This window comes from Malaclemys terrapin, chromosome 6, assembly GCF_027887155.1.
Source record: "Malaclemys terrapin pileata isolate rMalTer1 chromosome 6, rMalTer1.hap1, whole genome shotgun sequence".
NCBI classification, from domain to species: Eukaryota; Metazoa; Chordata; order Testudines; family Emydidae; genus Malaclemys; species Malaclemys terrapin.
The window spans coordinates 116,291,255-116,315,959 of NC_071510.1; the positions used below are offsets into that span (position 1 = coordinate 116,291,255).

The 24,705-nt window shown below is 40.6% G+C and overlaps 1 protein-coding gene across 1 annotated transcript in view; it reads right to left on the reverse strand.

Annotated features, from left to right (window-relative positions):
* Positions 1-24,705, reverse strand: part of DCC (DCC netrin 1 receptor) — a 943,937-nt gene that overhangs the window by 149,943 nt on the left and 769,289 nt on the right. Inside the window, exon 13 of the mRNA XM_054032598.1 lies at positions 2,225-2,366. Coding sequence (XP_053888573.1) covers positions 2,225-2,366 — 142 coding nt within the window. The remainder of the gene's footprint in view (positions 1-2,224; positions 2,367-24,705) is intronic.

A 24,705-nucleotide genomic window follows, 5' to 3' on the forward strand; every position in this document is an offset into this window, starting at 1 on the left:
CAGAAAATCTTCCACACATTGAACGCCCCCGCAGAGACAACCAGCGCCCAGTCTTCTATCCCAGGTACATGCCTACATTTGAGTCTCACTTTTCAGTTAGAGTCAAAACTTCAAGGACAGTCTTTCTTCCTCAGCAATGTTGAATTTTCCAAGATCAAGGTAGCTCTATTATATTTATATTAGTATATACAGTACAGTATGCATGCATGTGTATATTTTACAAAGGGATATATCATAGACTGTGATGATATCAGTGGAACAAATTATGGAGTCATGTGATAAACTCCCTTCATTATGTACCTTTGACCATATCCCACTAACCCATCACCTCCTGAAGCACTTTTAACACTCCAAGTCTCTGAGCAGCCACCACTTTGTATTTTGAAATCACCTATCATAGAAATGTTTCATTCTTTCCCAACAAACCTGAAATTTTTATCTCCCCAAAACTACCCTGCTCTGAATCCAATTATCACTAGTCCTACAACCTTTACTCAAGTAGTCCCATTATCTTTGAGACTATTTACATGAGTAAGAACTACTCGTGGTTGCATCATTAGATCTTAATTATGTAAAAATTATCTTCTGCTTTTGATTTTCTGTGACTCTAAACAAAGTTGGTGTTTTTTCAAAATAAATAAATTTTTTGTCCCTTAGATATGTACTTTTATGAGACAGAAATATTTTCAACTCTCAAACAATACTATTTTATTTTAAAGTAAATGGAGTGGGGAATTTCAGGGGAAGAGCCTGGGTTTCACCTATGGAACTTAACTTCCTTCACAATAAACATATATTGCTGATGCAATATGAAAATATACCTGTCATAGTCTGACGATATCCTGGACAAACTTTATGGAATTAAGATAAACTTTACTGAAAACAAGTTAAATGTTACTCATAGACTCAGACTTTAAGACTAGAAGGGACCATTAGGATTAATACTTTTGGGGGCCTATTGGTATTAAAAATGAAATGGTGTATGCGTTATTGTGGAATTGATGTACCTTCTCGATCAGGGAGGGGGATGCTAATGTATTTCCTCCATTATCAACCCTTTGAAGGCACCTCCCAGGAGAGTTATGCATATACTAGTTCAATCTGGATCCTTCAGGATTTTTGGATAAATAGCCTGGTTTTAAACAGACTCAGGGCCTTCTTTCTGATCCACGAAATAGACAGGATCCTGGTCCATGGAGGGCCCCAATCCTTAGGGGAGGACTGGAAGCACTGGGCCTCCTGAGGTCCATAAAAAGGTGTGCTTGTTCTGAGCTGAAGCTGTGAAGAACTTGTAAGCACAAGGAATCCCCTGGGATGGGGATTTGAAGGACTGCTTTTGCCAGAATCTATGTTAGGGTTGGGGTGAACCCTGGTAAGCTTATTAGCATGCGTGTAGGTTCTTTATTGTTTTAGGATGTTTTCTCTGTTTTGTACAGAAAAAAAAACAAAACAAAAGTGTAGTGATGTATAACTGTAGCAATTACATCTGTTAACTATCTCTGAAGAGGAAGCAAGCAGGTGTGCTTGGGCAGCCTGTCTATGCTGGGAATAACACAGTAAGGCAGGGAGCTGGGCAGCCTGAAAATACCCCAGTCAGAAGGGCATGAGATGCAGGTCTCCACCGTAGAAAGGCAATGGCTGGAGAGCTGAAAGCCTCAAAGTGGGTGCCCTGGCTGGGCCACTGAGGAGAAATACAGGTACATCTGCTCTGTGACAACATCCTCCTCCAGAAAGGACTCAAATGAAATTATTCTTTGTTTAATTTAATGTTACCTTTAAAGTACTGATTTGGCTGATTACACTTAGCATGGCAATTATATTTTTAAAATAGTGTAGTGTTGGACCTTTCACACTGGGAAGAGAGATTCCCCCCCCCCCCCCCCTAAAATACAAGAAGACAGATGGAGAAAAAATCTGTGTGGTAGATGTCATTGTACTAAGAGAAAGGATGTGTGGTTGACTCAGTGGTCTGAGAAACCAAGCTACGCTTAAGATGAACAGAGGGAATTTGCTTTCATTAAGGTCATGAAATCCAGGGGACAAAATGTATGAAAAAAAGCATTAAGGAGAAAAAGTAAAAAAATATATAAAGATTGTTTCTGTACAGCCCAATAAATGTCACTTGCCAGAAAAGAAATCAATGTTTCCTTGAAGTGAAAATATATTTTATTCCCAAAGCATTTAATTCATCAAAACCTTGCAAAGCTACACCATGAACACTAACCTGTGAATAAGTACCAGAGGTTGTTTGGCTCCAGTGTTTCTATCTCACCCCTGCGGGTAGTCTTTCTGTGTCGGATTTTATAGCCGGTAATAAATCCATTTTGTGTGCCTGATGGTGGAGGTAGCCAACTAACTTTGATGCTCTGTAAAAAAGGAGATGTTAATGTTGAAATTTTTGCAAAAGATGACGAGAAATGGAATCACAAGTAAACAAAAGTGTGTTGGGGGTGGGGAGGGAGAAGGGATAGGTGTCAAGGCTGTTTTTTATAACAACATAGTAGTAATAATTAAAATTAATCAACTTTAGAACAAACAAATGTAATTTAAACCCAGGCACCAAATAGGGTTGAAAATATTAAAACAATGACATCACTAAAACTACCTACTAATTGGCAAAATTGACTATGTGGATGGTTGAAGCTTGGGAAATAAATAGCATGGTCCCTTGCTGGAAAACTGTCTCAGTTTCAGGAACATTTCATTTCAACAGGCCAAAGGGACGTATCAGCTCCTTCATGCACTTCTGTGATATTACAGCTGTCATCTTCATAGGTGAACATATACTGTGGCTCATCTCCACTTTCTAGTGAACCTCGAAGTTACAAAACCACCCATGCTAGCTGTACAAAGATTTAGAGACAGGTTCTCATCAAGAGCTTTCTACTTCCATTGACGTCAGTGGAGTAATTTCTGAGTTATATTAGTCGCCATCAAAAGATCAGTCCCCTTGGCTTTAACCTTATTGCTGATTTTAACACACTAGAGCATTTTAGCAGAATTGTTCGATGAAGTCAACAGCAATAAACTTAATCAAAATTTGTGTAAATACCTTGGCCTGCCTTTTCCAAAAAATGACTTTAATTGTCTCATTTTTGGAGCACCTTAAAAGGAGCCTGATTTTCATAAGTACTGACCACCACATCCTCTGAAAAATAGGTGACTCAAACTGGGCATTCCCAGTACTGAAGTGCCCCCAAATCATTCGTCACTTTTGAAATCTGAGGTAGTTGCTTTTATGATTCTTTATGATAATTCACTTTACACCATGTTATCAACAGATACAATAAAATCCCCAAAGGCATGATTCTTATCTGAAAAGTGAAATCTGAGCTACCATTTATAAGGGAGCTTTTGTTGTTCATCAATATCTCTTCCCCAGGACCACTGTCTGGGAATTAACTCTTTGTAAGAATCTGGTAACATGAGTACTGAGTGCCTAACTCCCATTGACATCACTGGACAATTAGGATGTTCAAGACCTCACAGGATGAGGGCCCTATAAAAGTAACATACCCAGTCTTTAATAGAACCTATGCAACCAGCTTTTGGACAAAAGAAAGAGTAATCTACAGGGCAGTGGATAGTTTGACCATATACAATTAATTATCATCATCGAATTGCTTAGTCCATGCACAAATAAAAGTTATGGCACATATCAAATTAATTATTGCAATATAAAAATCAATTTTGCACATCTACTGCATAGTGATTTATTGGTCCAAATCAATTAGACATTTCAAAATCAATAGGTGGGGTTTTCAATGCTAAATGATGTAATGTAGCAGTATGGTAGAACAAGCTGCATTTTTCAATTCAAGGAATGATTGTTTTTTAAAACATGGATTTAGCAGCTGTGGCTATAAAATTGCATTCATGTAATATGTTTATGGGAAAATGCAACTGCTCAGAAAAGAGATGCTATAAACATGGACATAATGGAGAACATAAAAAAAAAGGCTTCTGAATTCTTTTGGGAGGTTAACAGTAATTCTGTTAACATTTGCTTAAATGAGGGATTTTAGCTCGTATAAATCTGAGCACCCTGTGGGCCCTAAAAACTGCATGGCACTGTGCCCCTTTGTATAATCCTGTGCATCTTTATCTCCCTTTGAAGTTAATAGTGATGGCAGACCCTTGAATGATTGGCCCCATAGGAGCAATGGGTTTGATCTCACATTCAAGGTGTAATGCATAAAACAAATTTATAGCTAGACAAGTCCCAGTCCCTTAGAGCTCTACCCAAAGCTGTCACCATTATGGCAACAGTTCACTTTCACCTCAACTCAGTCTCCATGGACACTGCAGCAATGCTTTTTATCAATAGTACTTAACATGTGACCCTGGCTTCTCAAAAATCAATGGCTAAGGCTCTGAAGTGCCTCTTGTCCTTTACTCAGTTTGAGAGAGAATAGTAATTACTCGTACTTTAATCCCTTATGTTTTATAGAAGGGACAATTTACTGAAGGAAAATATTTCACTTCTATTGTACCAGGATTCCTAAGGAAACCATACAAAGATTCGGCTATCATGCTTGTTTTATGAGCCTTCTAGGCATGGCTGCAAAGAACTTTTAATAATGCATTGAAAGGATTTTTTTTTATCACCTGTGTATTATTGCAATAATCCCACTGTAATCAGACTGTGTCCACTGGTCTGCACTTCTGTAAGGTCATCACCAGCAGCACCGTATGGGGCTCAGCAGCCAAAGATATCATTGGCGTCATTCAGAGCTGCACTTTTGACAGTCAGACCCTATGCTTATTGGGGCACAGCAATGGACATGGCACTACCCCACTCATAACACTGGTCTACAATTTTTGAGAAGTCGTCTGCTTCAGAGATAAAATGTGCTATTCATTATGTATTTTGATGTGCTGAATTCAAATATGACAATTAAAACAACTGATTGGCTACTGTTCCTAAGATATTTAAGTTTTTACATTTTATGTCTATGTATATTGTGTAGATAGTAAAAAGAAGAACAGGAGTACTTGTGGCACCTTAGAGACTAACAAATTTATTAGAGCATAAGCTTTCATGCATCCGAAGAAGTGGGCTGTAGTCCACGAAAGCTTATGCTCTAATAAATGTGTTAGTCTCTAAGGTGCCACAAGTACTCCTGTTCTTCTTTTTGCGGATACAGACTAACACGGCTGCTACTCTGAAACCTGTGTAGATAGTAGAGTTTTAATCATAAATTGTAAACCTAGGTCTTTTCATGTGTTTATGGTTGCTTTACATGATAATATTTCACCTGTCCTGTTTATGGAACACTTTAAAAATCAGCAAAAGGGTTATATACATAAAATCTATTATGAAACAAAAGGCAAAAAACTATTATGTACATAGTTTAGTCCTATTCAGTGTCTACTCAGCGCTTCTTGGCTTGTCTCTTGTATTCATTAAATGGAGCATCCCTTGTCACTGTCCAGCAATAGTCTGCAAGCATTGATGGGCTCCATTTGCCCTGATAGCGTTTCTCCATTGTTGCAATGTCCTGGTGAAATCGCTCGCCGTGCTTGTCGCTCACTGCTCCACAGTTCAGTGGAAAAAAATCTAGATGCGAGTGCAAAAAATGTATCTTTAGTGACATGTTGCAACCAAGGCTTTTGTATGCCTTGAGGAGGTTTTCCACCAACAACCTGTAGTTGTCTGCCTTGTTGTTTCCGAAAAAATTTATTGCCACTAACTGGAAGGCTTTCCATGCTGTCTTTTCCTTGCCACGCAGTGCATGGTCAAATGCATCATCTCAAAGAAGTTCACGAATCTGAGGACCAATAAAGACACCTTCCTTTATCTTAGCTTCACTTAACCTTGGAAATTTTCCAGGGAGGTACTTGAAAGCTGCTTGTGTTTTGTCAATGGCCTTGACAAAGTTCTTCATCAGACCCAGCTTGATGTGTAAGGGTGGTAACAAAATCTTCCTTGATTCAACAAGTGGTGGATGCTGAACACTTTTCCTCCCAGGCTCCAATGACTGTTGGAGTGGCCAATCTTTCTTGATGTAGTGGGAATCTCTTGCATGACTATCCCATTCACAGAGAAAACAGCAGTACTTTGTGTATCCAGTCTGCAGACCAAGCAAGAGAGCAACAACCTTCAAATCGCCATAAAGCTGCCACTCATGTTGGTCATAGTTTATGCACCTCAAAAGTTGTTTCATGTGATCATAGGTTTCCTTCACATGGCCAACTGGAATTGATGGCAAAACATTGCCATTATGCAGTAAAACACCTTTAAGTCTCATCTTCAATGAATCAATGAACAGTCTCCACTCATCTGAATCGTGAACGATGTTGAGGGCTGCCATCACACCATTGATGTTGTTGCAGGCTACAAGATCACCTTCCATGAAGAAGAATGGGACAAGATCCTTTTGACGGTCACGGAACATGGAAACCCTAACATCACCTGCCAGGAGATTCCACTGCTGTAGTCTGGAGCCCTACAGCTCTGCCTTACTCTTGGGTAGTTCCAAATCCCTGACAAGGTCATTCAGTTCACCTTGTGTTATGAGGTGTGGTTCAGAGGAGGAGGATGGGAGAAAATGTGGGTCCTGTGACATTGATGGTTCAGAACCAGAAGTTTCATCCTCTTCCTCTTCCTCGTCTGACTCAAGTGAGAATGATTCTGGTGCATCAGGAACCGGCAGTCCTTCTCCGTGGGGTACTGGGCGTATAGCTGATGGAATGTTTGGATAATGCACAGTCCACTTTTTCTTCTTTGACACACCTTTCCCAACTGGAGGCACCATGCAGAAGTAACAATTGCTGGTATGATCTGTTGGCTCTCTCCAAATCATTGGCACTGCAAAAGGCATAGATTTCCTTTTCCTGTTCAACCACTGGTGAAGATTTGTTGCACAAGTGTTGCAGCATGTGTGGGGCCCACCTCTTGTCCCGATCTCCAATTTTGCAGCCAAAATAAAGGTGATAGGCTTTCTTAACCATAGTGGTTATACTGCACTTTTTTGATGCGAAAGTCACTTCACCACAAACATAGCAGAAGTTATCTGCACTGTTCACACAAGTACGAGGCATCTCTGCTCACTTTGTATATGGTTATGCAATACCAGCTTCAGATTGCATCATTCATTGTTTTGCCTAAAAAGCAAGTACTGTCCAAACCCCGTCATAGATTTATTCATAGATCCAGTCAAAGATGTATTTTAGTCATTTCTGGTTTAAATTGAGATCCCTTCCCTTTATAAAACTCACTTATCCTCCGCCATTCCCAAGTCAAGGGTCGTATATACTGACCCAATAGCATATCTTGAAAACTAGAGCCAATCAACAATTTTAAGCATCATTTTTGTTCTCAGTGACCCAGAATTAGTAAAGTTTGACTACATTTATTTCAGAAGCCTTTTGGCTGTAGAGCAGTGTAACATATGGCACAGATTAAACGTTATGGTGGAGAGTTGCAGACACATCTTCAAATGTTTTCAAAGGGGATATTATATAAGTGATTGCAAACTGTATTGCACGATACACATTAGTGTTAGAAGAAAACGAGCAGGAGGACCCAGAGGCAGAGTTGAGTATTGGCTTCTTTATTGAGATACTTGTTCCCCTCGACCCAATTGTCGAGTAAGCACCGAATTAGTTACAGCACACTCTTTTTGTCTAAGTTAGTATGTGCATGCCTACATCCGGTACAACACCTCAAAAACCCTTACTAAGTAATAAAAACACCCATTCTGTTAGTAAACCCACTCTATCTATTGTGCACAGCATTACGCATATCACACAGCATGTCATATCATACAACTGAGTCAAGGGGAACAAGTATCGCAATAAAGAAGCCCATACTCAAATCTGCCTCTGGGTCAACCTACTCTTTATCTTCTAACAATTAGTTTGACTGAGGACCAATAATAGGTAAATCCGTTCAGAAAAAAATAGGTATTGGCCTGAACTTTCATCCAACATTCATTGTCCTGTTTTATAAACAACGTATACATGTTGTGTGTAGGCTGCAGCTGCTGTTTTTCTTCTTCTTTCTTTAATTAATTAATTTATTTATTTTTGCAATGCTAATGGATAACGAGGACACCATTTTCAAAGAAAAGATCAACTACACTTTTGCATGTTCATTTACAATTACACCATGTAGATCCACAAATCAGATAACTGCACCCAGGAAAGGTCAGTTATGCACCTAATTGGCCATTTTTGAGTTCACATACGTACCTGATTTGCACATGCCCTTGTTAGAAAACCTGGCCTTGAAAACTGTCAAAAATGCGGGGAGGGGAAATAGAATTAAAACAAGAGGACTCTAAAATGAATTTGTGTAACACAATACACAGACACACACAGTTTGTATAAAGTTGGGAAAAAAATAGAAGGAAGAAGAGTATAAATTCAAATCATCTGCTGTGGCCACATCCGATGACTTCATACAACTGAGATGGACTATAGCTCTCTGAACACTCTAGGAGCCAGAAACAACTCAGTTCTAATCCCAAATCTAACTCTGACTTCCTACGTGACCTTGGACAATCACTTAACCTATTCATTGAACAGGGTAGGAAACTTGGGCATCAGGAGATCTAGGTTGTATCTTTGAACCTGGACTCCTAGGCAAGCACTTAACTTTTCTTTGTTTCCCTGGGGATAACATTTACCAACTTTTGTAAAATGACCTGAGATTGTTGCATAAAAGGCTCTATTTTAAGTATTATTTCTGCCTCAGATTAACCATATCTGCCTTTTACTAATATCAACAGCAACATTGTGAAGACTATTTAAAGTTTATAAGGTGTTGTGTATTGTATGCATTAAATATTAATAATAATTTCTGTTCAAATTTTATTCTTTCAAATTGTGTACTGCACATACTGTGCATTGAAAATTCATAGGAATGTTATGTATTGCACTTTGGTACATATTCAATTTAAACAAAACTCCACTCTCCCTCAAGATGAACTCAATTTAGTGAGAGATTTATATTAAATAAGAAAGTAATCCATCATTATGGAAAGTAGAATTTTCTGGAATAGACTTCGAAGCACCAGTCATTCTGAATTTCTAGTTTAGCCATGCTAGTTCCTTCAAAACCAGCATATTCCAGCATATTCTACCATATTCCAACAGAGTAATTGCATCCTGTCTACACTGCACAGTACCAGTGGTTCCAGTACTTCTAGGGAATTACATCTAAATGCAGAATACCATTCACAGCAGACACCAGTTACATTTGATGGAAGGTTTTAAGATTAGTTTGACCCATCTTCAGTACTTAAGAAGGAATAAAGGAATTGTCTCATAGGATCAGACTAGTAATAGTAGCCCAGCTACTCCAGTATCCTCTCTCCAACAACGGCCAATGCCAGCTGCTCTAGAGGAAGGCACAAGACATTTTTATTAGGCTTCAGGAAAAGTCTGCCTTCAGGAAAAATTTCCTAACCAACTCCCAATAGTCAGATGCTGCCTTATGCTGTCAAGGGGGGAGAGATAGCTCAGTGGTTTAAGCATTGGCCTGCTAAACCCAGGGTTGTGAGTTCAATCCTTGAAGGGGACACTTAGGGATCTGGGGCAAAATCAGTACTTGGTCCTGCTAGTGAAGGCAGGGGGCTGGACTTTCATGGTCACTTCCAGCTCTATGAGGTAGGTATATCTCCATATTTATTAATATTAAGCATGAGGGTTCCAATTTCTCCCAAACCCTTTTTAAAAAAAATACTTTTAGAACTCACGATAGATTTATTACACCTATAAATATCCAATTGCTTTTTGAATTCTGCTGAGTTCTTGGCTTCCATGGTATCCTGTGCCAATGACTTCCATGGGCCAACTGTGCATTGTGTGAAAAAGTGTTTCCTAGTATTTTGAATTTGCCACCATTCCATTTAATAAAATGTCCCCTTGTTTTTGTATTATCAGAAAGGGTGGACAGACAGTCACAATCTACCTTTTTAATTACAATTAAGTCCAAGTCTCCTGCATAACCCTACAGTTGTTGAGCCAATCAGAGGAGAAAATGTAGACCATTTCCTGAATCAAGTATCTTTTGAAAAACATGTGGGACTTGAAAAGAAACATAAAGATTATATTTGAGAAACAAGTATAGTCTTCAGGTGTATTTTAAGGCAAGTTATTGCTTCAGCTTTCTCAAGTAAATGTTTCCTTTTTGCCGGAGAACATGAAAATCAATGTATTATTTGAGCAGTAAGATGTGCTAACGTTGGCATAACTGTAGAGTAATTGATTTTACCAGTAAGTTAACCATCCTGAGGTGAAGTGAAGGCAGCTTAATGTACTGATACTTTGCTACATGTGAATTCTCTCACTTACGGGATAAGATCAATTTCCAACTGCCCATTAGGTTTTATGTATGTGTAATTGGCTTCCATGGGACAAAGATTAAGATTATATGCAAAATCCAAACTCTCTATTTAGAAACCAAACTATGGTAGTCCCTGGAATTGCTGTGTGATGCTTAGTAAGAAATAAGTGTGTCTCACTTTGAAAGAGGTCACATGTGCCTCAGTTCTGCGAGAAAACAAATGAAGCCCAAGCATTACAAATGATATCAAGACCCTCAGACTAAATATAGTACTTCAATTGCGTACCCCTGTTATAGTGACTGAAAATCATTTACTTGTACACCTACATTTCAGTCCTTATCTATATATTGTAGTGTTTAGATGTGCTTGTAATTTTTAGAACTGGGAGCACTGGCTGTTGGGAGTCTGAAAGGACAGGAAACAGGAAGGAAGAGAGAGGAGTTGAGGAGGCTGAGTGAGAGTTACAGAGTGTGCAGAAGCATCTTGGAAAAGAGGTTTCCACTGTAAAAATAAAGTCCTGTTGAAGATTTTTAGTACCTTGCCTGCTTGATACAACATTTTGGCAACAAGGATAGATCTTCTGCCTCTGAACCCACCTGCACCCTTACTTGTACACTGACATTTCAGTCCTTATCTATATATATGCATATAAAAGAGTAACCAAACTACAGAACTCCTGAATATTGGCCTGATTAACCAGGCGAGGTCCTGAGGCTCATTGTGAAGGTCTGGGTGGAGAAAGCTTTTCCTCTGAGGCTGAAAAGCAGCTACAGAGTTACCCCATGGCCAGTATTGTAGTCTTCAGATTGAAATAATTCATTTCTCTTTCCCTGGTCACTCCCCTACCTGAGTCTGGGCACAGAAATCCCCCTGTAGAACTACCTTCTGCACAGCACATTGGGGGTTCATCTCCTTCACTGACTCCCCAAACCCATCTCTCTCTCTCTCACACACACAGACAGAGCAGAACCCCCCAATAGCTTTGCTGCATATGGGAACCACTGAAAGCATAAGAGGTGAGGGAGGGCAGAATTCACTTCTTATCCAGTTGCTTTCCATTAAAGCTGGTCAGAAAACTTCAGAAGCTGATGGAAAATAGGTATGACATTTTTGTGAACACTGAATCATTTTTCAACCAGTTCTAGCAATTCTGCTTATATATGGAAAGTGATGCAATGGATATAAAGGACCTAAGTTCCGTCAGTGCTGCTGAGACATCAGGGAAAAACTTCAATTTAATTCATTATGTTTGATCTCATAATAAAAATATTTAACCCACAATGTCTGTCTTGTATCCTGCATCCCACGACATTCATTTCCTCTTTTGTAGAAGAGATCTAGCAGTACGGGTTAAAAAAAAAAAGAACAGACCCAAAACTCCACTCTAATCTAAACCCAAACAGAACATTTTAAAAAAGTTCCTAAATTCAGATAACTTGCGTTTTCTTCTCAACCCTGAAATCATTGCACGTCTTGACTTTGGCTGGGACTGGAAGAGTTAAGCTATCTTGTAAATAGATTGTTCTCATGGTAAGCCTGGAATATAAAATACATTCCTTCTCACAAGAGAGCCTGTTTGCTCAAGCTTACAAACCCAATATTTAAGACAATTTTGGGGACGCAGGTCAGCTAAGCCTTCCTACTTAGAGGGCGGATCAGAACTGAACCTCTGAACATTCAGAGATTCAATTAGAAGTTCAGTCACTAGCTAGATGACCTATGTCCCAGGAACAACACTGTACATACAGAGCAAGACACTACAAGGGGAAGGGGGCACAGTTGGAGGGGTACCTTACTCCATGATACATTATTGCAAATGAAATGTCCTACCTACCTTAACACATTCTCTTGTCCCATTAGTATGTGTAAGAGGCAGAGGAGGTTTTATGTTTAATGTTAAAGCTGCACTTCCTCAAATATACTTGCTGCTGTCAGATCTATCTCAATCCCCAATTCTCTTCATCATCGCCACTCCACACCTGACTTCCTCTGCACTGTTAGGGAAGTCTCTATTGTACAACTAACATGGAAGCTGCAAATTGATTTACCAAACAGGCCTGATGTCAGTGGACAGTTGGCTTGGATTCCAGCAGTTTTGAAGTCCCCAATCATGTTGTTTTTATTAAACCACTTTTGCTCCATTGTTCATCATAACAAAAAAATTATACTAGGTTTTTTACAGCATTCAGACCCTTCCAGTGTGTTTAGGATATTTCTCTTCTGCAAATATTTCCCCAAAGAACTCTCCTATTAAAATTATGCTGTTAGATATTCAATACCATCTCAAAACCACAACCTTAAAAAAAATCAGGAAAAGGAGACTAATATAACACCTATGGACCTCTTCATAGTTCTCCTAAGTGGCCCAGCCTGGAAAGCTGGTGGGATTTTCCAAAGTGCAACATTGGCTTAACTTTAATTGTATCTTGATTATGCAGTTACTAAGGGGGAGGGGGGCATAACCATATACATGTGTCTAAAGGGTTTAAACAACAAGTAAAGAGAATAATTTTTTAGGGTGGCACAAGACAGTATAACTAAGAGTAATGGGATGAAATTAAGTATGGGAAAAATCATTTCTAATATTCACCCCGTATTTTCTATGCTTCTGTGGTACAATTGCAGTTATTGCATATACAATGATATATTGGTCATTCAACTAACTAAATAAAAAAAACAACGAATATTGCTCTCATTCTTTCTAAACTAGCCTACTTTACTATTGCATTTAAATATGATATGGGTAATAAATATGTACAACTCAGTGAAGTACCCCTTGGAGATAAAAAATATAGCATTAGAAATACTATCTAGCTGGTTGGGAATTTTTCAACATTTTTCCCATTAAAAAAAATGCTGAATTGTTGAAAGCAAAACTTTTAATGGGAAAGGGTCAGTTTTGATTAATTTGCTGTTTAAAAAAATTGAAAATAGTTTTGAAGTTGTCAAAATGGAATGCTGACATGTTCTAAATGAAAAGTTCCTTTTTGGTTCAAAACAACTTTTCATTTAGAAATGTAAGTAAATTTAGTAAAATACACAAATAAATAAATAATAAAGGTCAAAACTGAAGTGAAACATTTCAAAACTGTTGAAACAAAATGTTTCAATTTACCCAAACCCCCAAACCGATTTCCAATTTGCAAAAATTTTCAAGATTTTGACTTTTTGTTCCAATTTGGGATAGGAAAATTTTCTGAAAACTCAAAAGTTTCCAAAGAGAGGAAAACCATTTCCTACCCAGCTCTAATACTATATCACAACAGAGGTAAAATATTACTTTTCAGTATGAACGCCTTCCCTTCTGACTCAGGTTCATTTATTCCAGTGATATTTGCTTCTTCCCCCTCTTGTCAGTATTCTAGCTTCCAAATGGCTATAAACATGCGGACTAATTAACCCCCCATAAAGGCCAATCAGCAAATTGACATTGATACTGACTGCAGTCTCCTGGCAAAATAGGCAAGATAGGAATTCTATCATTGTTTATTGACTGTCACATTGCATATGTAATGGCCCTGGCATTTGCCAACTCCAGACGTACAGGGACAGCAAAACCATTTGCAGAAAGCTGCTTGTTCTCATGCAAATAAACCTATTAAAATTCAAACGCCCATTCAACAGCCAGTCAAGCCAGTTCTGATCTACAGTACCAATTTAATTCATATGAACTGGAGTGGGCAGGGCCATTGATGCTGATTTTCAGAGCCAATTTTATTCTCCTAAGACTCTGTAATATTCCACACCTGTAAAAAGCTCAAGTCAACTTTCAGAATACCAAGAGGCATTTCACTGTTCCAAGGTCCATAGTCAAGTATCAATACTTCAACTGAGTTTTCAATTACAGATGCAATAATTATGCATTTGATTGATTAACAATTAGCAGCACCTGTAGTTGGCTGTCATTTAATTACTGATTACACTAGTGCTGATTACTTACATGATATCTGCATGAGAGCCCTATGATTAACAGTTTATAAAGCAAAGGGCACAACAATAATTAGGCTATTAAGATTCAGATTAAAACCAAATCTCTAAATATTTCAAAGAGATTTCCATTTTAAACAATAGTAATGTTCTTTTCCTTAATTATGCAGCACAGATCTGAGGAGCTTCTAGCAATTGCTCTAAGGGAGCTAATTTCCTGCTTCTCCCTGGCATATGGAATATGTAAGTTGTCCATCGGAGCAAAAGACAGAACAAAAATAAACAAAAACAGTGGACCCCGCCCCTTCTCATTTTGTTTATTAAATATTCATACTTCAGCAATGAGAGGTTTGATTTTTTTAAATAATGCATTCTGTGATGCTGGCTGACCAGGTACTAGCTCATGCCAATGTCCCCAAGTCTTAATGGAACACTGAAATCAGCCACACCTGTGTGTGAGTATTGTTAAATTAGATATTAGAATGATAAGAATGTGTTTAGTGTTTACACTTTACGGAATGCTTTTAAGTTGCTGCCTGCATTCATCTCATTTGTAACATCTGTATCCCACATTATAAAATAATATCTGAGTGTTTGCACTGTGACCCTCTGTCACCATGTAAATCACTAGACAGGAAAGAGACAGTAACTAGCGTGAAATGCCGATCTCCAACAGAAGGAAGGCCCATCAACACCAGATGGACTAGAGTGGAACATTAAAGAGGACAAAATACTTTGTTGTTTATCCTCATGAAGATGTGTCTTGCAAGTGAATTCCTCCCATCGGATGAATTTGCAGCTCAAAAGCAGAATGGGGAAGGGAATACAAAACTAACAAGGAGGAACTGTGTCTTTTTACTGTTTGGACTCTGGGGGGCAAGATTTCTGGGCATAAGGAAGAGATCCCCAGCTCCTTAGCCTGGGTTAGCCCTAAAGGACATATAGTGCTTACTTATAGAAGCTTCTATTACCTTCTGAAACTTAAGATTCAAACTCATTTTTGTACGCAGGTTTATCTGCTTTAGCCTTGGAAATAACTCATTTCCATTTCCTATTAATAAATCTGTATATAGTTTATTATAGGGTGGCTACAAGCATTGTTTTGGGGGTGAGATCTAAGGTGCAGTTGACCTGGGGAAAATGACTGGTCTTTTGGGACTGGAAGTAACTGGAATATGGCTGTGAATCACAGTGTAAAGGACCATCTATCAGAAAGTTAGGCTTACCTCAGTGGCAGATCGGAGAACACAAGGGAACTCTCTGTGACTCCATGTTAAAGTTGTTACAATGCCTGAGGAGTTTACAGTTGATAATTGCTTGGTAAACTCTAAGTGTAGAACTCACAAACAATTTGGGTTTGTGCCCTGGTTCTTAACAGTATGCCCTGAGGTTGGTTCTACTGCTGTTAAGCCACTGCAAGACAGCTTGACATATTCATCAGTCATTCCTTTTCCAAAGTGCTCTTGATTTCTCTGTCATCACAAGAAAAACCAGGTCACTGTGACCACATTAAATGGATGAGAGAGTTCTGCAGAAGTCTACAATTTACTACTTATCTAAGGCCTGATTCTGCACTATTGCCTTATTCATACTGAGTAGTACCTCTCTTCACAAATAATCCCCGATGAGTGCTACTCAGTGTGAATAAGAGTGCCAGAATCTGGCCTCTAAAGGTTATGGCACCAATCCTGTTACTACTGAAGCTGAAGTTAAAACTTCTACTGACTACAGCAGTGCAGGACTGAACTTTAAAACTCACAGTTGGACTCTCTCTTTTCACTGCTTTAGTTGCTGCTTTGACACTGACTGTGTGTGACCTATAGAAAGTCACTTAACCTCTACTTGTCCCAGTGCAGCTGTGTGCAAAATGGGTATAGTAAGTAATTACATACCCCCATAGGTTGTTGTGAGGCTTATTTAGTGGCGGTTTGTCAAACATGTTGAGAACCTCAGATGTAACATGATATAGAAGTGCAAAGTATGACTATCATTATTATTTACTTATTAAGGCTACGAGTCTGTCATGGGGTCACAGATTCCATGAGTTTCCGGGATCTCTGTGACTTCTGCAGAGGCCGGTGAGTCAGACCTAGGGGGCCGCTGAGCATCTCAGGCAGTCCCTGGGTCAGCCGCACCAGCTGGTGCTAGGGCAGTCTTGGGCCACCACACCCTCCTACCCCAGCAGCAGCAGGGGTCCCGGTCTGCGTGCCATCATCCGTGCCCCCCAAACACCAGCTGGGAGACCCAGGCTGTGTGCCACTGCCCTCCTCCCCGGCACCAGCAGGGGTCCCAGGATGCACGCGGCCAGAGCACACGCTGCCTACACCAGCACCCCCTGGCAGCTTGACTAGGCCCTTCGCTCCTGCCGACACCTGAGACTGAACCATCCTGGCCCCACCCTGAGTTGCCTCAGGAGCTACTTGGAGATGGCAGCAGAGCTTGGGCTCCTAACACAGGCTGCTTAGTAAAAATGGCTGGCAACAGGCCACCACTCCCCCCCCCCAAGAACCAGCACCCCAAGAATCTGCATCCCACCTTCCCACACAGCCCCTTCCTCCCCTCCCCCAAGCCAGCTGTGAGTTCTCAGCATCCTCCCTCCCCCATGAGCAGCATGCAGAGAGTCCTGGAGAGTCAGACCCTTCTCCACCAGCTGGCAGCAGTAGCAGCCCGAGCTCCTCTGCCACTGCCATTCTCTACGGGCAGGGGTAGGAGACCCGTCGGCACGGCACCACACTGCCTCTGAGTCCGCAGCTGTAACAACACTACCAGCCAAGGGACAAAAGTTTACCAAATGTGTCAGGTGCAAAGCAGAGGGGGGAAGGGGGAACTTTGCTCATCTCCCTCCCTCCCCCCTGATCCCAGCCTTGTGGTGCCCCTGGAGGTATAGGATTATCCCAATAACACAATAAAAATACGTCTACACCTGGAGCTGGGGCGTGTGTGTGTGTTTGATTCCCAGAACATGTAAACAGACTTGCACTGGCTCTCATTAAGCTAGAGCACTAAAAAAGTAGCGTAGCTGGGACAGCAGGGCAGCAGCAAGAAGGTTAGCTATGCCAAGTATGTACCCACAGGGCTCAGCCTGGCTAGCCCGTGCTGCTGCTGGTGTTGCCGCTGGCCATGCTACCCTAGCGACACTACGATTTTTAGGGTGCTGGCTCAATGGGAGCTATCACATGTAAGTCTATGCAAGCTGGAACTCATATCGCTAGCTTACAGACTAATACAGAGTATTTGTAGCCTAAAAAAAAGCAGAATGAGACAGAGCAGTCTGCATGCATGGCAGCTTTGAGCTAAAGAAGCCACGTAACCTGCAGCAGAGCAGCTGACTGAGGACAATCTATAGTGGCAAGAGAGATGGATGGGGAAGTCACTCTGCAGGAGGCAGCTAATCAATGAAGAGGCAAAGTTACAGGTGGTGTGTACAACTGCTGCTGAAGTGCTCAAAGATTTAAGAACATGAAGCCTAGGAGAAGGTGACCGCATCATCAAGCCTGAGGCAACCAGAAAGCATCTTATGACTGGAAACGGGCAGGAATAATTCCAGACCATTGCAGTTTAACAGCTGTTATGAATGTGTGGTTTTGAGAATGAATGTGCAATTACACATTCACACTGTGCAAACTCATAACGAAGATAGAAATGGATTTCCTACCCAACAAGACACTTCACATTTCTTTTAAAATTCTCTTAAGAGGTAACATTTCATATGCCAGGGTCCAAGAGTACCATTAATTCCTATTGACCTCCATAAGAACTACTGATATCCTCTGGAGAAACAAAGATGGGGAATGACAGGGCCCCAGAAGTTAATAATTAAACCTTACAGACACAGGCGCCGGCTTCCTCTGGGCCCTGGAGGTGCTCAACCCCCATCCAGTTCTGCCCCCTCCCCCGAGCACGCTCCATCCCCACTCCTCCCCCTCCACCCAGCTCCTCTTGCACACCGCAGACCAGCTGATCATGGCAGACAAGAGGCGGTAGGAGGGAGGGACGGGGAGGAGTTGACTGGCAGGGCTGCTGGCAGGCGGGAAGCGCTGGGGGAGGTGATGGGGGGAGCTGTCTGCCAGGGGGTGCTAAGCACCGACTGATTTTTTTCCGTGGGTGCTCCAGCCCTGAAGCACCCAAGGAGTCGGCGCCTATGGTTACAGATATTCTTGGGTTTGCATATGAACCAGTTTGTTTATTTCTACTTGAGTCCCTTCCACTCACAAATGATAACTGACTCCTGTCCACTCTTAACATACCATTGTGCACAGGATTGGCCTTAAACTTTTTGGGAGGAGCTTGGGGGATGAAAGGGTCTGACTGTAGGACAAGTGGAACCTAGGTGTGTGTGCTGGGATCTGCATATCGTTTCTGAAATTTAGAAAAGTGTTTCAATGGACAATCCTCAAAACAAGCTGGGTGGTTTGTGTACTAAAATTCACCTGAATGCGCATTTATTAGCACTGCTTTACAAATATTAACTAAACAAACACCACAACACCCTTGGGATTGGTATAGGAGAACATCCTCCTTTTGTAGAGGGAAAAACTAAGGCAGGAAGTTTTAGTGACTTGACAAAGACACAGATGGAGTCAGTGTCAGAGATGGAATTACACAGTACTTGGAGAAGACAAATGTTAGTATTTCCATGGAATCATGGATTTTAAGGCCAGTAGGGACGATTATAAACCTGTAGTCTGACTTCCTACACAACACTGGCCATAGAATTTCACCAATTTCACTTCTGAGCTAGAGCACCCGTTTCAGAATGACAGCTTTTCCCAGCTGCCCATGGGTCAAATTCACCCTGCACAGAATGCCAACACAAGGCATCTACAACACTTTTAGACCTCAAAGTAGTGCTTAAGTTGGACTTAAGTTGTGCATAGGCCTATCCTATGTGAATTCTATCCTATGTGAATAGTTCACGTGAGCTTAATTTTGAGGTTCTTCAGCTTTTATGAAGTTCTTACTCAAGACTTTAATGTCAAGGGGAATTTTACTTAGCGAGTTGGTCCTTGCTCAAGGTCTTTTGAATTTGGTCCAATTACTTCGGTGGGGTTTCCTGGCATGGGTGTGTAAAACAGAATTCAGCACTGAGCTATGCATGACTTTTTGACAGGCATAAAACCCCATGCTTTTCAATACACTGTTTTTACAACTTGAAACCCACAGTGACTATGGGAAGAATAAGTCCTCTTTGTTACTGCTATTCTCCGATTTCTCTGTCCTGTGTTTTATACAATGTTCTTCATATTATGCTACAATATTATAGACATTGGAAATAGAAGACTTCTCAGACATTGGTAAAGATAGACAGGCAAGGACCAAACCTCTGATACCATCTAAAATTAAAATGTGAAGTTGGCATTTTGGTGAAAAATGAAGGTGCTCAGCCCTTTTCCCTAGAGTAAATCAGAATACATTAATCCGTATCAAAGAGCAACTGACAATCCCACCTAGGGTCTCCTTTCCCCAACACAGTTTTATTATCTTCGCATTTTAAATCCTGCTCACAGTTCTCTTCTCCACATTTTGCACCCCAAGGCTGATCTTATTCATAAATTCTGATTGATCTTTATCTATTCTTTTGCTCTAAGCTTTCTGAATTCTATAAAACATTGGCTCTTTAAACAAAAGTACTCCAGCTATCACGTATCGCCTTAAATATCTCTGGCTGCGACCAGCTATGAAAATACATAATCTTTAATAATTATCTTAGTGTTGATCTCTATATTTTCATCTTCAAATTTTCGGTGCTGGAGGGTCCTGTAATTATCCTGGGCACCAGATACCAAATTCATCTAGAAAAGGTAAATGACTAGAAGTTACTAGACAATGCAACACATTCTATTGATTTTTAGGATTAATGACTATGGTCATTCAGCACAGGTCTTTAAATTGTGCACCCACTGGCATCTGTTTAATTATTTTTCCCCCCTGCTTCTTGTGCACATTCAATAACATTAAGCAGAGTTCTTAAAAAAATCAACTTTGCCATAAAAATAGATTTTACTTTTTTTCCCTTGAACTGAATATCTTTTATAGCTGCAGGGAAAAAAAACAAAACAAAACCTCTTCAGCTGAAAAAATAAAGGGAATATGCCCCAATTACAAACCAATGACACTTATAAAAAACAAAGTCAGACATTTGAAAATACATTTCACAACAAGACATCTTTTCATTTTTAATGCTGGTTGAAGAGGAGCAATTTGAGAAGCCAAACAAACTTGTACAGGACTTCTTTAGCTATCAGCTAGATATTGATGGTATCTTTGCAGACAGTCTTGTATCCATTAAGCAAATATAGTCTACATATCTGCAACTGATGTTCATACAAATTGTGAGAACACACCCCTTTCTGTCCATCTGGCTCAGTTCTTTATATGGAACCAATCAATGTAGTATGTATGCAGGAACAATTCTGCTTCCACTGAAGTCAATGGGAGTTTTGCCATTGACGTTAACAGAAGCTGGGTTTTCAGGGTTGCCAGGTGCCTGGTTTTTGACCCAAAAGTCTGGTAAAAAAGGGGACCTGGCAATGTTCGGTCAGACACCAAAAGTCTGGCTACCGCGTGCGCGGGTGGGGGGGTGGTGTTGGAAGGTACCAGCTCATCAACCTGTGCCAGTCTCTGCTAAGCCAGGGGCCACATCCTGCCTGCATCTCGTGGACAGACAGCAGGCTGCAGTTCCCGTCCCAGCCCTGGAGCAGAGGGAGCCCAGTTGGGGAGCGCAAGGGAGGTGGAAAGGATCGAGCGACAAGGAAGGGTGGGAGGGGGAAGAGGAGTGAGCAGGAAGAGGCGGACTGGGAGCTTGTGGAAGAGGCAGACTGGGGGCGGGGTCTGTTTTTCAGCAATTAGAAAGTTGGCAGCCCTAACTGGGCTTTCTTGGATTAGCACTAAAATAAGCAAATTTGAGGGATCTCTCAATATAAATATTTGAAGTAGGAAGCAGAGTTGGAAACTAGAGCCAGGCTTTTCAAAAATAAGCTAAAGTTAGGATCCTAAAATAATAGCCTGGGCTTTCCAAGTGTTGAGCACCCACAGCTTCAATGGGATTGCTCGATACTCTACACCATTGAAAATTGTGACTTAATTGGCATTACAGAGACTTGGTGGAATACCTCCCAGACTAGAATACAGGTATAGCATGTTCAGGAAGGACAGCCAGGGGAAAAAGGGAGGAGATGTTGGATTATACAAGCTTGTTCAGAGGTCCAGAAAGAGGTGAGAGAAGGACTAGTTGAAAGTCTCTGGGTGAACATAAAAGGGTAAAAAACAGGGGCAATGTCATAGTAGGGGTTACTATCATCCACCAAATCAGAAGGAGGAGGCAGCATTTCCAGAACAAACAACAGAAATATCCAAACCACAAAACCTGGTAGTAATGGGAGACTGTTGGAAAAGAAATACAGCAAAATACAAAATGCCCCATAGGTTCTTAGAATGTACCTGGGACAACGTTTTGTTCCAGAGGTGGAGGAAATAACCAGTGGGACAACCATTTTACTCTTGATTCTGACTAGCAGGGAGGAACTGGCTGTAAATCTAAAGTCTGAAGGCAACTTGAGAGAAAGTAACAAAGAGTCCGGTCTTATAGACTAGTCTATAAGGTGCCACCGGACTCTTTGTTGCTTTTTACAGATCCAAACTAACACAGCTACCCCTCTGATACTTGAGAGAAAGTGACCATGATTCTAAGGAAAGGAGAGAGTAAGAGCAGTAGAATAAGGACAATGGACTTCAACAAAGTCAGAACTAGCAGGTAAGGGTCCATCGCAAGAAAATCTAAGGGATAAAAAGAGTTCAGGAGAGCTGGCAGTTTCTCAAAGAGATGATATTAAAGGCCTGAAATATTAATGACCTAAAAATCAAAAAGGAATCCTACAAAAAGTCATTTGCTCACTGCATGATCTCTCTCTCTCTCTTTCTCTCTGAGACTTGGCATGCTCCCTTTCTTTGTGACTCAGCCCTCTGGCTAGATCACAAAGATATAGTCTTGTATAGCTCCCCCTTCTGGGATATCAAAGTCCCTCTGGACCAGATGTCCGGTTGGCATCGCCCATAATCCTTTGCTGCTTCCTAGTGGCTAATAGGGGAAAATGGAACCACCCACTACTCCAGATTCCAGACGAGGACCTTACAATCAGCAGCCACGGTCTGCACAATCTCTATCTTCTGGTCTTGCTGCTCTTTTGCTCAGCTGTTTCCTACTTCACCTCCCACAGGCTTTCTACTCCCTTCGCGGTAAACCCTTCCCTCTGGGCCAGGATCCCAAGGCTTCTCTCGTTTCCCCCTCTAAGCCCACATTGTGATTGCTGGCTTCAACACCACAGCCCCTTTCTGCTACAAGCTTCCTGGCTTTGTACCTTGGCTAGCTTCTTGCCCACCTCGGCTTTAGCATCCATTAGTCATTTTCAGTCAAGCCAGATTCTCCACCAGATGTAGCCTAGAAGATTAATTGGACCATTGCATGCCACCTAACTCATTCAGGGATGATGTGGGATTAAAATTCCATCCCAGGTGAGTGCAAAACTAGTTGAATGATGGTACGCAAAGGATAGTTATCAATGGTTAAAGTTAACTCTCAAACTGGGAGGGCATATCTAGTGGGGTCCTGCCAGGATCATTCCTAGGTCCAATACTATTCAATATTTTCACTGATGACTTGGATAATGGATTAGAGAGGACGTCATCAAGCAGCGAGGGTTTGCAAGCACTTTGGAGTACAGAATTATAATTTAAAACGATCTTGACAAATTGGAGAATTGGTTGGAAATCACATGATGAAATTCATGTAAAGACAAGTGCACAGCACTTCACTTAGGAAGGAAAAATCAAATGCACAGCTACAAAATGAGAAATAACTGTCTAGGTATTACTATTGATGAAAAGGATCTGGGGGTGATAGTGGATCACAAGTCGAACATGAGTCAACAGTGTGATACAGTTGTGAAAAAAAAGTAATATCATTCTAGGGTGTATTAACAGGACTGTCTTATGTAAGACACAGGAAATAAGTCTTCCACTCTACTCAGCATTTGAGGTCTCAGGTGGAATATGGTGTCCAGTCTTGGGTGCCACACTTTAAGAAAGATGAGGACAAACTGGAGACAGTCCAGAGGAGAGTTTAGAAAACATGACATATAAGTAAAGGTTAAAACAATATTAAGGGGGGGAATTTGATAACAGTCTTCAAATATCCTAAGGGATTTTATAAAGAGGATGGTGACCAATTATTCCTCCATGTCCAGATTATTTTTCTGGATTACAGTTTTGAAAAATAATCCATTATAATAATCAACTCCTTTAACAACCCTGGCTGGATTCCCAGTTGCTGATCACAATTAACTTCCACAATCTGGAAGAATATTTTAGAACAGTGAAGTACCTCAACCTGGCAGAATTATCACTTTTAGCAATTTTAATCCTTATTCTGTGTTTTTTTTTTAATACAGCAATGTAGGTGAAGATGTATTTGAATTCTCACCATCCTCATTCACATGGACACAATGTTCATATAATTGGGGGTTTAGAACAAGAACTGTTAATTTCTTGGAAAGTATAGACTAGTAAGAATTTACCAAATCACCTCATGGTGATGTGCAAAGCACACCAATGAATCAAGCAAATTATGTGTCTGGTTTCAGAACAAGTGCAAGCTTTATCACATCAAACTGCCTTATTAAATATTATCAACCTTTCACAAGAGGGGGATGCTAGAAGAGACTGCCCTGGAGCTTCCTTCATGACATGTTAGAGTTTAGGGCCTGACTCTCTACTCCATTACACCAGTTTTACATTGGTGAAACTCCAGTGGCGTTTACTTGAGTTAAACACATCTAAATCCAGAGTGAATCATAGAATCATAGAATATCAGAGTTGGAAGGGACCTCAGGAGGTCATCTAGTCCCACCCTCTGCTCAAAGCAGGAACAATCCCCAACTAAATCATCCCAGCCAGGGCTTTGTCAAGCCTGAGCTTAAAAACCTCTAAGGAAGGAGATTCCACCACCTCCCTAGGTAACCCATTCCAGTGCTTCACCAACCTCCTAGTGAAAAAGGTTTTCCTAATATCCAAAAGTTTTTTCCTAATATCCAAGGAAAAATCCAAAGAAGAATCAAGTCCTTACTTATTTTCTGACCAAATAATTATATGCCTAACAAAATGCTGCACAGTAAACCATAGTCAATGCCTTTATTGCTATTCAACAAAGCAAAACCCCAGTAATATTATGGTAATGATAATATATATATATCACCCTACAGCATGTCCTTCTCAGAGCCTTAGTGGGGTATGTCTGGAGCAGTACATTGCCAGCACATGAGCTATTCTCAGAACTAGTGGTTTTATGAATTTGCAGAGCAAAGCATCGGAGTTATACTAGATATAAATAAAAGTCAGAGTTGCTGTTGATGTGCTCTGCTGAATTGAGGCTCTGCTGATTTTTTTTTTTTAAACATAGTGTTTTCATCAAACAAATGACCAAAGATTG